This window comes from Phycodurus eques, chromosome 6 (assembly GCF_024500275.1).
Source record: "Phycodurus eques isolate BA_2022a chromosome 6, UOR_Pequ_1.1, whole genome shotgun sequence".
Lineage (NCBI taxonomy): Eukaryota > Metazoa > Chordata > Actinopteri > Syngnathiformes > Syngnathidae > Phycodurus > Phycodurus eques.
Window position 1 is genome coordinate 8,847,396 of NC_084530.1, and position 13,833 is coordinate 8,861,228.

Genomic DNA, 13,833 nt, shown 5'->3' on the forward strand with positions numbered 1-13,833 from the left:
TACGGCAACTTTACCGTTCCCACCAGTCTTAATGTTTGATGTCAACCAGGTGTTGTACAAATATGAATTAGTGTCTGCTTAATATTCATTATTTACAGCTCTAATTTCCATTCATTTGCATATGGTTACTTTAATGAAATAAGATTTTCCATAAACAATCCTAGTTCTAAATGACTGAGCAATGCACTAAGTTAATGGCATCAGGGCCACTCGTATGCACTGCCCGTTGAACTGGAATGATGTGGAGAACATTACATCTGTCAAGCTGCACAAAGCAGCCATACGCTTTCAACAGAGTGGAAAGATAATATAGTGAAGGCTGTCCGACGCCCTTCTGAAAATAATTAATCCAGTGTGCATGCTTTGGGGAGAGCACAAGAAGCACAATGTGCATTAAACCATTTTGTTGTCTACCTGAGTGGCGGCTCATTTGTGTGTGTTTGCAATGATCTGTGTGACCATGTACATGATCCTAATTAAAACCTCTCTGATTAGTCTGTATCTGTGCGTGCGCGCGTGCGCGCGCCCGTGTGTGTGTGTGTGTGTGTGTGTGTGTCAAAGTTGATCATGAGAATGTAAGCCTCAAATTAGTATTTTGTGTGTGGTCGCCAGCCAATTGCAGGGCAGATAGAAACAAACATCCATTCGCACTCACAGTCACACCTATGGGCAATTTAGAGTATTCAATTAACCTGCATGTCTTTGGGATATGGGAGGGAACCGGAGTACCTGGAGAAAACACACACAGGCACGGGGGAGAACATGCAAACTCCACACAGGCGGGGCTGGGATTTGAACCCCAGTCCCCAGAACTGTGAGGCAGATGTGCTAACATAGTCAGGCACCTCCCAGTCGATGGACTTTTCACCCTATTGACAAACTCACTCTACAAACCACCAGTCTGAAATTCTTTTATCACCAAAATATCCCGTCTAAGACAGGATGTTGTGATTACCCGACTGGATAAACCGGCACACATTCGGGTTAGCTTCAAGACGATAGCAGAAGCTAACGCCGCTAGCCATATTCAGCAGCTCGTACTTTCCAGTCGGTAGCATGTTAATCTGCCCTCCCTGAACATGCGTAAAGCTGTTTATTGACACCCCAGTTGGAGTTTACTGTAAAACCAAGCACACAACAATGATTACCCTAATTTTCCATATGAATACAAGACACACATCATTTTAGAAATTGACAAATTCATGCTAACAGTCAATGGAAAATCCTTTTGATGGGCTAGCATTTGGCGGCACGGTGGCCGACTGGTTAGAGCGTCAGCCTCACAGTTCTGAGGACCCGGGTTCAGTCCCCGGCCCCGCCTGTGTGGAGTTTGCATGTTCTCCCCGTGCCTGCGTGGGTTTTCTCCGGGCACTCCGGTTTCCTCCCACATCCCAAAAACATGCATTAATTGGAGACTCTAAACAATTGCCCGTAGGTGTGACTGTGATTGTGAATGGTTGTTTGTTTCGATGTGCCCTGCGATTGGCTGGCAACCAGTTGAGGGTGTGAAATAAATTAGTAACAAGTAAAATAATAAAAGATTGAAATAATAGAAAATGAAAAAAAAACAATGAAGAAAAATAAATACATTCATGGCTAAAAACAAGCCAATGCTTTTAGCCATGACTGTATTGTTTATTATAAAAAATCCTGAGACATGTACACGACGAGCAGCGCAAGTAAACAACAGCATCTGTCTGTTGATTGCCCCGGTCATGTGGCGCCAGTAAACAACAGCGGCCAATTCTGGAACTAATGGACCTTGTCCGTTGCAAGGTTTTGAGGTCCAACTGAAAACTAACTTTCTGTCCATTAAATCCAAAAATCTGTTGTTCCCGGCCGGGTCCGTCATATCGAGGTTCCACTGTATGTAAAAAATGTTTTAATCAAAACTGAATTTAATTGCTGAAATATTACTACAACAACTTTAAAATTTGCTGTTATAAAGAAAAACAGAAAAAAAACATTAAAACATGTGATTATTTATTGACGTCAATATATCAAATATTTATGTACAGTACTTGCATTCCTGAAAATAAAAAGTGTGTTTTATTGGTTAAATGTTATGCTTTACTAATGACATTAGTTTACATTAGTTAATGGCATTTAGTTTACAAAAAGGTAATTTCAATTGACAGATAGTCAAGCACCCTGTATCCAGATATTTCTTGAACATAATTGTCATGTCGAAATGAAGGAATGATAAATAGAGGATGAGTTTTTCTGTTTCAGTGGACCAAAACCTGCAATTTGAACACAACTCTCATTTGGAATTCAGACTGGGATACAACAAAGTATTAATTTGGATAAACCCTGACAGACGTTCAGTCACCTGTGAGCTATTCAATTAATGGTGCCAAAACAACAACAACGCAATTTAGAGGCATAAAAAGGAAAAAAAAAGGAGACAGAGATGGGAAAGGAAATGAGAGCAGAGATAAAACAGAAGAAATGCAAGAGAGTGATGAGAAGTGTGAACTAAAGTGTTTGAATCAAGCCTTAACAAGGAGAAGAAGGGGCCTCACATTACTGTTAAAAACGATACCTCTTGCTTGTGCTCTTGTTGTAGGTGTAAAGAATGGCAATACTGAGGTGTGATGAATTTGTTCACTCAAGTTGTCGTGCGTGGATTTCGGTTGATGGATTGACATTTTCATTTGTTTAAACTTACTGAGGCGATTGTTCTAATGAGACCTCTCTGCGCCTCTTTGCAGGACAGTCCATTGATCATGCAGTCAGATAGAAATGTGACTATCAATGCGAGGACTGATGACGGACAATTGACTGGTCAGCTCACAGTGGGTAAGGCATGCACACACACACTTACACGCGTGCGTACGCACACATGCATGCGCGCACGCACACACACGCATACACCCACCCACCCACACACACAAAAGCACATAAAAGCAAATAAATCATTTCTCAAAGGACATTAAGTTATATTGCTTTGTTTTTGCTTGACTTCCTAAATGCATTTACCCCCCTCTGTTTACTAAACTAAATACTATCTGTTTCCATTAGACTTTCTCACTGAGCCTTGAAAGCAATTTTTCTCTTTGACCGTATCATTTTTATCTGCTCTAATTGGATTAGTGAAAGCCTATTGTTCTTCAGAAGACATAATTCTGAGCATGTGTGGCGTATATGACGTCTTCCTATGGAATTCAATAACTCAGGCAAGCATGCAAAGACTGAACAAATCTGTTATGAAAGTAGCATGCTGTTATGCTTTGAATGAAAAATGTGCCTGTCCAACATATGACTCATTTTCATTCATCCAACAGTAGGGAGAGATCACTGTGATGTGTTCAGATGTCTTGATTCTCAATGGGAATTTACCAGCTAATATCATACATTTTTTTTCTGGTTGATAGATTGGGGAGTGGTAAATTAAAGTATCCAGTAGTATTAGAGTTTAACGACTTTGAAAGGTTAGCCTCCTAATGTCGCGTCAACAAGGTAAACAGAGATGAGCTAATTATGAGAGCGAAACAACGGTATAGTTATGATTAATGTGCTGCCATTTATGTGTTGTTTATGACTATCAAGCTGTGTGGGTGGGTTTGCGTGCGTGCGTGCATGCGTGTGTGTGTGTGTGTGTGTGTGTGTGTGCTTGCACGTGTGTGAGAAGGAACAGTATGAAGATATGATGAAAATGAAACTCCATGCAGTTCATAGATCAACGTTTGAATGTAAATACTCTAATCAGCTCTAAAAAGCTCCATTGAATAATGCGGGTAAATGTTTTTTACCATCATGCGCCATTAAATAGATAAAGATTATGCTATTCTTTTAGAAGTACTTATAGTTGTGCCTATGTAAAAGTGTCAAGGTTTTTTTTTAGCACATTTAGCTGCTCGTTGGCGGCTGTGGATTTTACCTCTTAGACCTTCCCTTCCTGCTGCGCTTGTCGTTCAGTCTGTCTCACAAAAAGAACAGGTTACAATCAGAGCAATATGAGGTCTATGGCTAAAAAAAAAAAACAACACTGAAAGGGTTATAATGGCTTGTCACTGTGTTGTTACCCTAAAAGATATTGCGTTTGTACTCTTGACACTTGAATTTGCACCTTGGGAGAACTCAAAATACCCTTTAGTACGTAACCCAGAAGATGACATGATTTTTTTTTTTTGTTTGTTTTTTTTAAGGTTGCACATGCGAGCTATATCATGCCAGAGGTGATGAAAGTCACATATGAACAAGTAATCAGTCTCAGTCTCAAGTCAAAACCTTCAATTTTCAATCAAGTTATTGTACCAAACCGGTGGTCAATCTAGCGAAAGCCACATTCGCCATTGCCTCAGCAGTATATGGGCATGATGAAGGCTGGCATACCTGCATGAGGAGGCTGGCTCCTAAAATTGCTTGATTTTTGCAAGAAAGGAAATATGTTTTATTTTTTTGTATAATTTTTGATCCTAGAGGCATTTTGAGCATGCCACATACATGTTATTAAGACACCTGTTTTCAATTGTGGACAAAATGTCTGTCTACTTTAAAACAGTGTCGACATTTGGAATGGATGTGGTTTGCTGTTGGAGAGGTTGGTTGTAGTGTGATGATGTTACACTAAACTAAAAATTGCAGTAAAACAGTAAATGTACTGTCAGTGTATAAGGAGCTGTCAATGAAAAGCAGTTGGGCTATTTGAGGTTAGTTAACCTCTTTTTCATTAGAGTCCTTGTGACATTCATGAAGTTCATAGCAGCCTAAAGGCCTTTTAATCATTTGCTTGAGATGCTGTAACAGGGGGGTAAAAATTATTTGCATTGCATATCAGGCTCAGAAGACACAAAACACACCATAAGGCTTGATGGAATGCATAATCACATGATCATAAAGACGATACATTACAAAAGATGCGGTGAAATTAACTTCAGTTTTACCCCAAGACTGTGCAAGAACGAAAAAAATCTAATAAAAATTAACCAACAGATAAAAAACACCAAGCTAGAAAAAGATGTACGGCACGTTTACTGTTTTATGAGCAATATACAATTACAAAATATGATGAGCTGTGCCTTACGAAATCAGATATAGCATATGTAGATGTAAGTATTATACTGGAAATGTAACAAGAGCAGTGAGCGCTTGAAAACCTTCATCAAGTCCTAAACATTTGTCATCTACAAAATCAATGAGTAAACTTCTTTGCCTGTGCTAAGGTAATATCTTCCAACCATGGAAACATATTGTAATTCTAGAAATTGGAATTATTTTGTTATGACCAATGAGGTTTAATTTTCCTTTTAATGTTGCCTGCGATAAAATTGAGGGTATTTTCAGCAACGTATTTATGTATGAGACCACATGTGCTGAGAGTCTGATTTTGTCACTGATACATTACAGTGCATTGTTTTCCTGCTTATTGTGTAGTGGTTCACATAGTTGACTTTTGTGCAACTGTCATGAGATCATTCCTGCCTGCATGTGTGCGTGCTCTCACAAGTTTGGACAGTCACAATTTAAGAGCTACAAGCCAGAGCTGTTGTTTTTCGGAGTCTGTAAAGTAAACACTTGCGCTGCTGTTTTTTTCCCCCTAAAATTAATCACTTTGCTTTGATTGGCCCACAAAGGGTTTGTGTGCGGTCATGTGACTGCCTTGTGTCGTCTGATTGGTGAATTGAAGTCAAATGACACGAGTGATCACGTTTGATTCGCCGCAACAGCGCCCTATGGGGAAGTCGATGATGAAGTCTAAAAATAGATCGCGCACACACTAATGGATAAATAAAAGTCGCGAGCGGCATGTCAATCATTGTAACGGAATAAAAGTATTGATTCTTCTTTGCATAAATACTCAAGTAAAGGTAATGGCCATATCTCATTTTCATCTATTTTCATCTATATTTTTTTAATCTATATTAAGCCATTCTCAGGTTAAAAATTCAAATTATATTATCCATCCATCCATCCATTATCTGAGCCGCTTCTCCTCACAAGGGTCGCGGGCCTATCCCAGCTATCCTCGGGCAGGAGGCGGGGTACACCCTGAACTGGTTGCCAGCCAATCGCAGGGCACATATAAACAAACAACCATTTGCACTCACATTCACACCTACGGGCAATTTAGAGTCTTCAATGAACCTACCATGCATGTTTTTAGGATGTGGGAGGAAACCGGAGTAACCCGAGAAAACTCACGCAGGCACGGGGAGAACATGCAAACTCCACACAGGCGGGGCCGGTTTTTGAACCCCGGTTCTCAGAACTGTGAGGCAGACACTCTTACCAGTCGACCACCGTGCCACCCTAATTATATTCGACTATTATTTTTTAAATTAACTTAATTACTGAGCTTTATGGATTGTAGTATCTAGATTAATTTTGAATCGTGGTGGTAAACATAATTATGTAGACTATTACTCTGAGTCACTCACTTAAGTGATTAGCTTCACTTGAGTTAATGTTAAAAGAGGTCTTAGACTTGAGAATTTCGGTTCAGTACAAAGACTTAAATTATTAACCCAGGTAGGTGATTCAGGAACGAGCCAGGTCCTAAACAACGACATACAGTACTGGTGTGTATTAAAAGTCATCTTTTCTCCCTTATCTGCTCGAAAAATGTTCGGCAGAACGCAATTGTTAAACCTGCTCAAAGGTGTTGTACAAGCCGAGACCCTGAAAAGACCAAAACCATGAAATTTTACTTTAAAAACCATGACATGGTTGAACATTTAAAGTGCATTCACTTTTTAATTAAGTTTCTTTTAAATACATTTTACAGCCAAAAACACAGTGTCTGTAACTCTTTCAAAGCACAACATTCAAAATCTCAAATATTTAAAGAATAATAAAATTCTTGCAAAACTTTTTTATCTTTGTTGTTAAAAGTTAAGATTTGAAGAAGAGCTTGGCTGCATTGAAGAAACAAAACTGATGTTGTGACCTAAACGTGGGGTCTCATGATGATTTGTATGAGACCCCACCAAACAAAGAGTGAAAAACTAGCCAATTAAATTGCATCCAAAGTATAATACGTGTTTAAAGCACGCTACTGAATCACGCTCATACACAAATTTGATAGACGCGTGATGGAGCACATTGTCACACAGTTCGTACGCTGTGCAACAAGCACACTGTATGTATCGTTATGGGTGAGTTATAATGTCTTTGTCAGGGTTAAAAATAAAAAATAAAAAAAAAAGCCCTTCGACAGTCCTCATAATTAAAAGAGACACTCCACAGCCCACAGCACTAACGTTATGTTAGTAAAGTAGACTAACATTAAACGCACAGTGGAGAGAAAGGTCCTTGTTAAAACGAAAAGGTGCAGTTTCGCCATTTATCTTTTTTCTCTCTCTCTTCTCACTTCAGCGTTTCCTTTTGCAACCGCTGCCTTGGCGCTTCTCAGTCGAACGCTTCACTTCCGCGTCCTCGCATCGGTGATGTAAGCACGTTATGTCATGAACACCACTGCCGTCTTCCGTCTTTGCAAATGTGTCTGCGGTAAACCTGATTTGCGGTTTTGATTTTCAGTGTGTTTTTTGAAGCGCAAAAAGGCAAATTTTGACCCGGAAACTCGATGCGAGACCGTTTAATTCGAGATTTGCACACATACGTAAGTAAGCAATGTTGTGTGTCAGTGAACGCACATTCACAAAGCTTTTTACTTCCCTCATCCTTTTTGTGTGTCTTGGATGCGGAACGCACGTCAAATGAGATCCCTGAGTATTTCATTGTTCTGCCTTTCACCATATGTCACTGGTATAGATCAATGAGCAAAAAAATACCATATTTGTAATTAGTAAATAGCAATTTTCACACAAATTAAATGACGTTGTTTTTTTAGGCGGCACGGTGAACGACTGGTTAGCACATCCGCCTCACAGTTCTGAGGACCTGGGTTCAAATCCGGCCTCACCTGTGTGGAGTTTGCTTGTTTGCCCTGTGCCTGCGTGGGTTTTCTCCGGGTACTCCGGTTTCCTCCTACATCCCCAAAACATGCATGGTAGGTTAATTGAAGACTCTAAATTGAGAGAGAACCTGCTTCCTGTTGTCTCTTCACCACCACCTCACAACTGTCTTATAAATGTTGCCCTTCATCCTAGCAGAGACTCTTCTGTCATTGAACACACCTGACACACCTTCCGCCACCCATTCCAACCTGCTTGGACCCGTTTCTTCCCTTCCTTACCACACTCACCATTCCTCTGAACTGTTGACCCCAAGTATTTAAAGTTCTCCACCCTCGCTATCTCATTTCCCTGTAGCCTCACTGTTCCCCTTTCACCCACTCATATATTCTGTCTTACTACGGCTAATCTTCATTCCTCTCCTTTCCAGTGCATTCCTCCACCTTTCTAAATGTCCCTCCACCTACTTCCTGCTTTCACTGCAGATCACAACATCATCTGCGAACATCTTGGTCATGGGGATTCCAATCTAACCTCATCTGTCAACCTATCCATCACTACTGCAAACAGGAAAGGGCTCAGGGCTGATCCCTGATGCAGTCCCACCTCCACCTTAAACTCCTCTGTCACACCTACAGCACACCTCACCACTGTTCTGTTGCCCTCATACATGTCCTGTACTATTCTAACATACTTCTCTGCCACTCTAGATCTCTGCATGCAGTACCACAGTTCTTCTCTTGGTACTCTCTCATAGGCTTTCTCCAGATCTACAAAGACACAATGTCTCCATCAACACCCTCAAGGAAAATCTCACTCTTTCTAGGCAGGAAACCATACTGTTGCTCACAAATACTCCTGTCCTGAATCTCACCTCCGCTACTCTTTCCCATAACTTAATTGTGTGGCTCGTCAACTTTATTTCTCTATAGTTCCCACTGCTCTGCACATAACCCTTGTTGTTAAAAATGGGCTCCAGCACAATTTTCCTCCATTTTTTTTTAGCATTATACTTTAGAGTTTTGAAGATAATTGCTGAAAACGCACAAAGACTGAGAACAATGTAGTAATGCACTGTTGAGATATAGAGTTAAACACCTTTTCACCATTTCATTTGTACAGATTGTTTGGCCATGACTGAAGCAAAGCCCAGTTATGTAATTGGGCTTTTTGACATGAGTCAACCCTCCCCCATTATATAAGTACTGAGCGCCTGCATTCCATCAGTTGCTATCCAGCGTAATTGCAAGTTACTTAGTAATAATAACTTGGCTCATTTCTACCACTACACATGCGGTTAGCTAGCTAGTAGGCCTACAACCCGAAAAAATGCATCTTCCCAGAAGTGTTATGTGTTTTGTGTAATTTGGGCCTCAGTGTCTCTGTGATGTAGACCCACACATGACACACGGAGCGGGGCAGTAACACACCAGGTAACCCTGCCGTAACAAACCAGGTAACCCTGCCGCCGGCTACCTAGAAAGCTGACCAATTCGCTACTGTCTCGCTCCATGCGCTACACGTGTGTCCACATAACTGAGACACTTCAGGGAAAGTAAACTGTTATTCATCATGTGGCTCACACTACAGACATTTCAGCACATACGGTACAAATGCATTTGAGTGCATTTCAGTGCATTCAGCAGACACACCCACAGCGTTGAACAGCTGGAAAGAGGTCTCTGTTTTTCACGATGTTGGAGCCTCGTTTCATATACATGGCAATTTTTTTATTCATTCAAATTTAGCAAACAAAACTCTTTTCTGTGGTGTGTCAAAGTTAAAGACTTTTATTTTCACTTTACAGGGATTTTAACAACTTCAAGGGGGCCTAAGGGGGTCTCGCACAGAGCAGCATTTAAGGTTGGACTGCCACTGCCCGTCACAATCACTGTGATGTCAAAAGGAACAAAAGGCAATTAGGAAGCAACCTGAAGCCAGATCCAAATAGAGGAGTAAATGGTTGTGCTGCATATTCTCCCAAATCAGTCACCACAGTAAAAATGACAAGAAGGCTTGGCTAACTACAGTGGGGGTACTACTTCTACTCCTACTATTCTTGTTTCTTTTTTGTATTTTCCGGCAGTCTGGATGACCTGTGGCACCATGCTGCCTCTCACAGGTGAGTCTTGGTAATACAATGGGGGAGTGTATATTTGGTTTAAATAAAAATTTTATTAATTTGGAAAAAAATACGAATGATGGTAAACGCCTGCGTTCACTTCCGGGTTTGTCCGATTTACGCTTTGATGTTAAAGTCAAACAAATTTGTCTCGGAAAGCGGCACCACGTCACTTTTTATATGTATAGAATTTAGGGAAAGTGACGAGAAACCTTTTTATCAGTCTCATAAGCTGAAGGTTGATACATTTTATGGAATTTTTAGTCCTAAACAACAGCGGTTCATTGTTAAAGTGAACCCACACAAAACACTACAAAGGAGTGGAATTTTATAGAATATTTAATGACATCTACAAGGGAGCTAGAGGGAAACATGAAAAGGTGTCTAAGTAAAGAAATAAAATAACACTAATAACGGTAAAAAGAAGGAAAAATAGGCGTATGGAAAGGGAAATAGAACATTGTGTGGTGGACTTGTTGAAAACACGAGCATTTAACGCGTCCAGTCTGGATGAGAGAGAGAGGACAAAGTTAGGATTTTGTGTGAATTATTAGGCACTAATATTGTACTGTCTGGCAAACACTAGTTGGCAGGTGGGTTGGCCTGTCTCAGTCGTCTCGGGAACCACGGAGATGGGTTTGGTCGAATGAGAAAAAGGATGCAGAAAAATGAAACAAAACAAAAGAGGCGGAAGACGAAAAATTGTTGTCATGCCTCCTTGGGATAATATGACTGTCTCCGCTACCAAGTTCAGAAAACTCACGTTTAGCTGGGAGCGTATCTGGTAGCTCAGCAGCAACTGTTCTGGAGGCTTAGCAGTGGCGATCCATGGAGGCTAGGGAGCCGGATCTCCATCCCCAAGGCCCGCGGTTACCGAGCCGTGTGCCCAAACAAAGAAAGGGGGTGTGGGGCCGAAGGTGTCTGATAGCAAGACAAGAGCGAAGAACCAAGAAGCCAAGAGAGCGGGAGTTAAGGGTTAAGTACCAGACAAGACCACACACATCATCTTGAATCTAGTCTACAATTTTGACCCATAAAATTGGTTTACAAACATATATTAATATAAAATACCCCCAACTTTGTACTCTTTACTCACAGGTCAAGCATATAAAGTGGCTGTTTAAACTTTAGTCTTGGCAAATTAACTGCTTATGGTTCAAATCACATCTCATGCTGCTCGGAGTCAAATCAAGACAAACAGTTCTCAGAATATCGCAGCTGCGCTTGTAAAGTTGACACACTGACACAGACATCAAAGCATACATTTGGAATAATTCGTCAAATATCAAAAGATAAATTTTTCTTTGGTTAAACATCAAATGCGAGTTCACTGTTCGGCTTTGCAGTTCCTCTCAATGCCAGCGGGTGTCGCCTTTGTCCCAGCTTGGTCTCCCGGAGAGGATCACACCTTATGGCTGCTGTCAATTCAAACGAAGAAAGGACTCTTTGATGACTGTAAACCAAGATTTCGAGGGGACCTGCTAATTAATTTAGGGTCCAGTAGGCGTCTTCTAGTGGTCATCTCACAGCAGGGCCGCTTGGAAGAAAGCAGTTTATCAAGTCGTGGGGGAGTCACTGTGACACCTCAAGTTGCGGGGAGCATATCCGCTACATTGATATTTTGGATGTGTAGTGCGCTGTGTTGGTAATTTCAAGTCCACACACACAGTTTCTTTTTCCTCGGCGTGGTCTCTCACATTTTAAAAATCGATTAAAATATAAAAAAGGGTTATTTGAGCAGTCTGCCTAACTTAAAATGTCATTTTTTACAAAGGATTTCTGTTCCAAAACTCTCTCCAGGCAAGGATTACAGCCACGCAGCAATATTAACCCTTAGCACACTCGCCAAGGTTTGGGGAGAAACAATTTGGGATACAAATAATAATGGTAGTATATGTTTCATATCTACATTCTACACCACTGTTTATGCATCATTAAAGTTGATTGTCACAAGCTCACAAGAGCTATAACAAGTGACACCACTAAAAGAGGAGCATAAGCTACGTGATAAAACAGCAGCCATTCCAGTGCGTTCGGAGTCTTGTGGTGTCAGCAATGCGTAGATGGGTCCAAATAAAAATGCAGTACACACATTCTCTGCATTAGAAGACAACGTAAAAATTTTTCAAATAAAAGGAACTATAATACGACTACTATCACAACAAGTGGCATTTTAGTGGTTGGGTTTTGGAGAACAAATCATGTCAGATTTACAGTCAAATTTAGGTGATTTTTTTTTTGCCCCCCAGTTAGAATGCTCCCTTATCTTGTGTAATTTACCATAGTGTATTTCCATCGGCTGACCAGGCGCTTCAACTTCCACACATGTAGGGAGTCTAGCCTTCTCTCAGACTTTGAAGCGAGGAAATTCCTGACAGCTCCCTTCCTACTGTTAAAGCTCCCCAAAGCAGCTTTCCTCACCAAGAAACCCACTTTAATGCTGATGTATGTGAGTGTGTCTGCATGCCTATCTTGGAGTCGGCAGAATCGGTGTGTAAAATTGGTTGGCGAGACAGTCTGCAGTCAATTTAGTCAGGCCGTTAGAGGATGACATGAACTTTGTTGCATGACCTAGCTTGTGTAGTAACACACACACACACACACACGCACACATTGGACAAAGCCAAGTGCAAGCTAGGAATTTCTCGTGAATACAAATGCATTTTCATACACATTAAAATGCAATGCAGACCTCGTGACAACTGTCTTCACAAAAATACTCGAGTTCAGACCCAAACACACAATTAGTTTCAAGGTCTAAGTGGCTTCTTGATAAGACAGAATGGAACAGAATGAATTCTCCGGAGGATTCTCTAGAACCCTGAGTTTTGGCCTGCCACTGCTTCCTGCTTCCTTTAGTGCTGACTCGGCAACACATCTCTGTCGCTATCACACACACACACACACACACACACACACACACACACACACACACACACACACACACACACACACAAAACATATACAGAACCCTTTTTAGTACTTTCTTGGGATTTACCCCCCAAAAATGTTTTCCCTCTTTGCGATATACTTACCACATTTGAAGCATAAATGTTCCACCAGCTACTGTTGCTTGTACAAGAGGTACAAAATCACATCACGAGAATGGAAAGGGCAAATAAATGTCCATCACAGTTTGGATGGATTATATTGAACACAAATGGAAAACGGTGAACTGTACCCTAACTACTAACTATTCAAAATAAAGAAATGCCTGGGAATTTATTATGTAAAGAAAAATAAAACAAATGACCTCAACTGTTTGTGTTAAGTATATTGGGTCACAGTAAGTCCAGGGCTACCTGCCAGTACATTTGATGCAGTTGTAAATCCTGTTTGCTTCCATTTTAAAACATGTTTCATTTAATCCTGTCAATTTCCATTTTAAATGGTAACCCAGCATTGTGAAAAATGTTTACAGGGGTGCAACACACATACTCATGTATCCATTTTCATTGATCGAACATCAAAGCCATTTTTTTTGCTCAAGCACCAGCCTCTGTTGTTGACGTTAAACATTTAATTCCCAAGAAAATAAGGAGGATGGAAGGAAAACACATTTAAAAAGTGGTGGTACATATGACTGGATTTAAACTGTAACATGGTGATGCAATAAATAGTGTATGTTGTTTTTCAAACTGTCTCCTTTTTTATACTTTAATGATATAATAAAACAATTACATAATGACCTTTGTTGTGAAAGTGGGCAATCTGCATTATTTTTTTCCTCTGGCTTTGATCGCCTCCTTATCCACAAGGGGTCAAGGCAGATCTTTGTGCAAAACATAAAATGTTAGCGCACATAATTTATCACATGTAAAGGGTTATAACATTACCAATTTAACCACTGGC

At 40.5% G+C, this 13,833-nt stretch overlaps 1 protein-coding gene across 2 annotated transcripts in view; it reads left to right on the forward strand.

Annotated features, from left to right (window-relative positions):
* LOC133404197 (zeta-sarcoglycan) overlaps nucleotides 1–13,833 on the forward strand; it is a 131,478-nt gene that overhangs the window by 66,441 nt on the left and 51,204 nt on the right. For both annotated transcript variants that reach the window (XM_061679882.1, XM_061679881.1), the window contains exon 3: nucleotides 2,715–2,802. In XM_061679882.1, coding sequence (XP_061535866.1) covers nucleotides 2,715–2,802 — 88 coding nt within the window. The remainder of the gene's footprint in view (nucleotides 1–2,714; nucleotides 2,803–13,833) is intronic.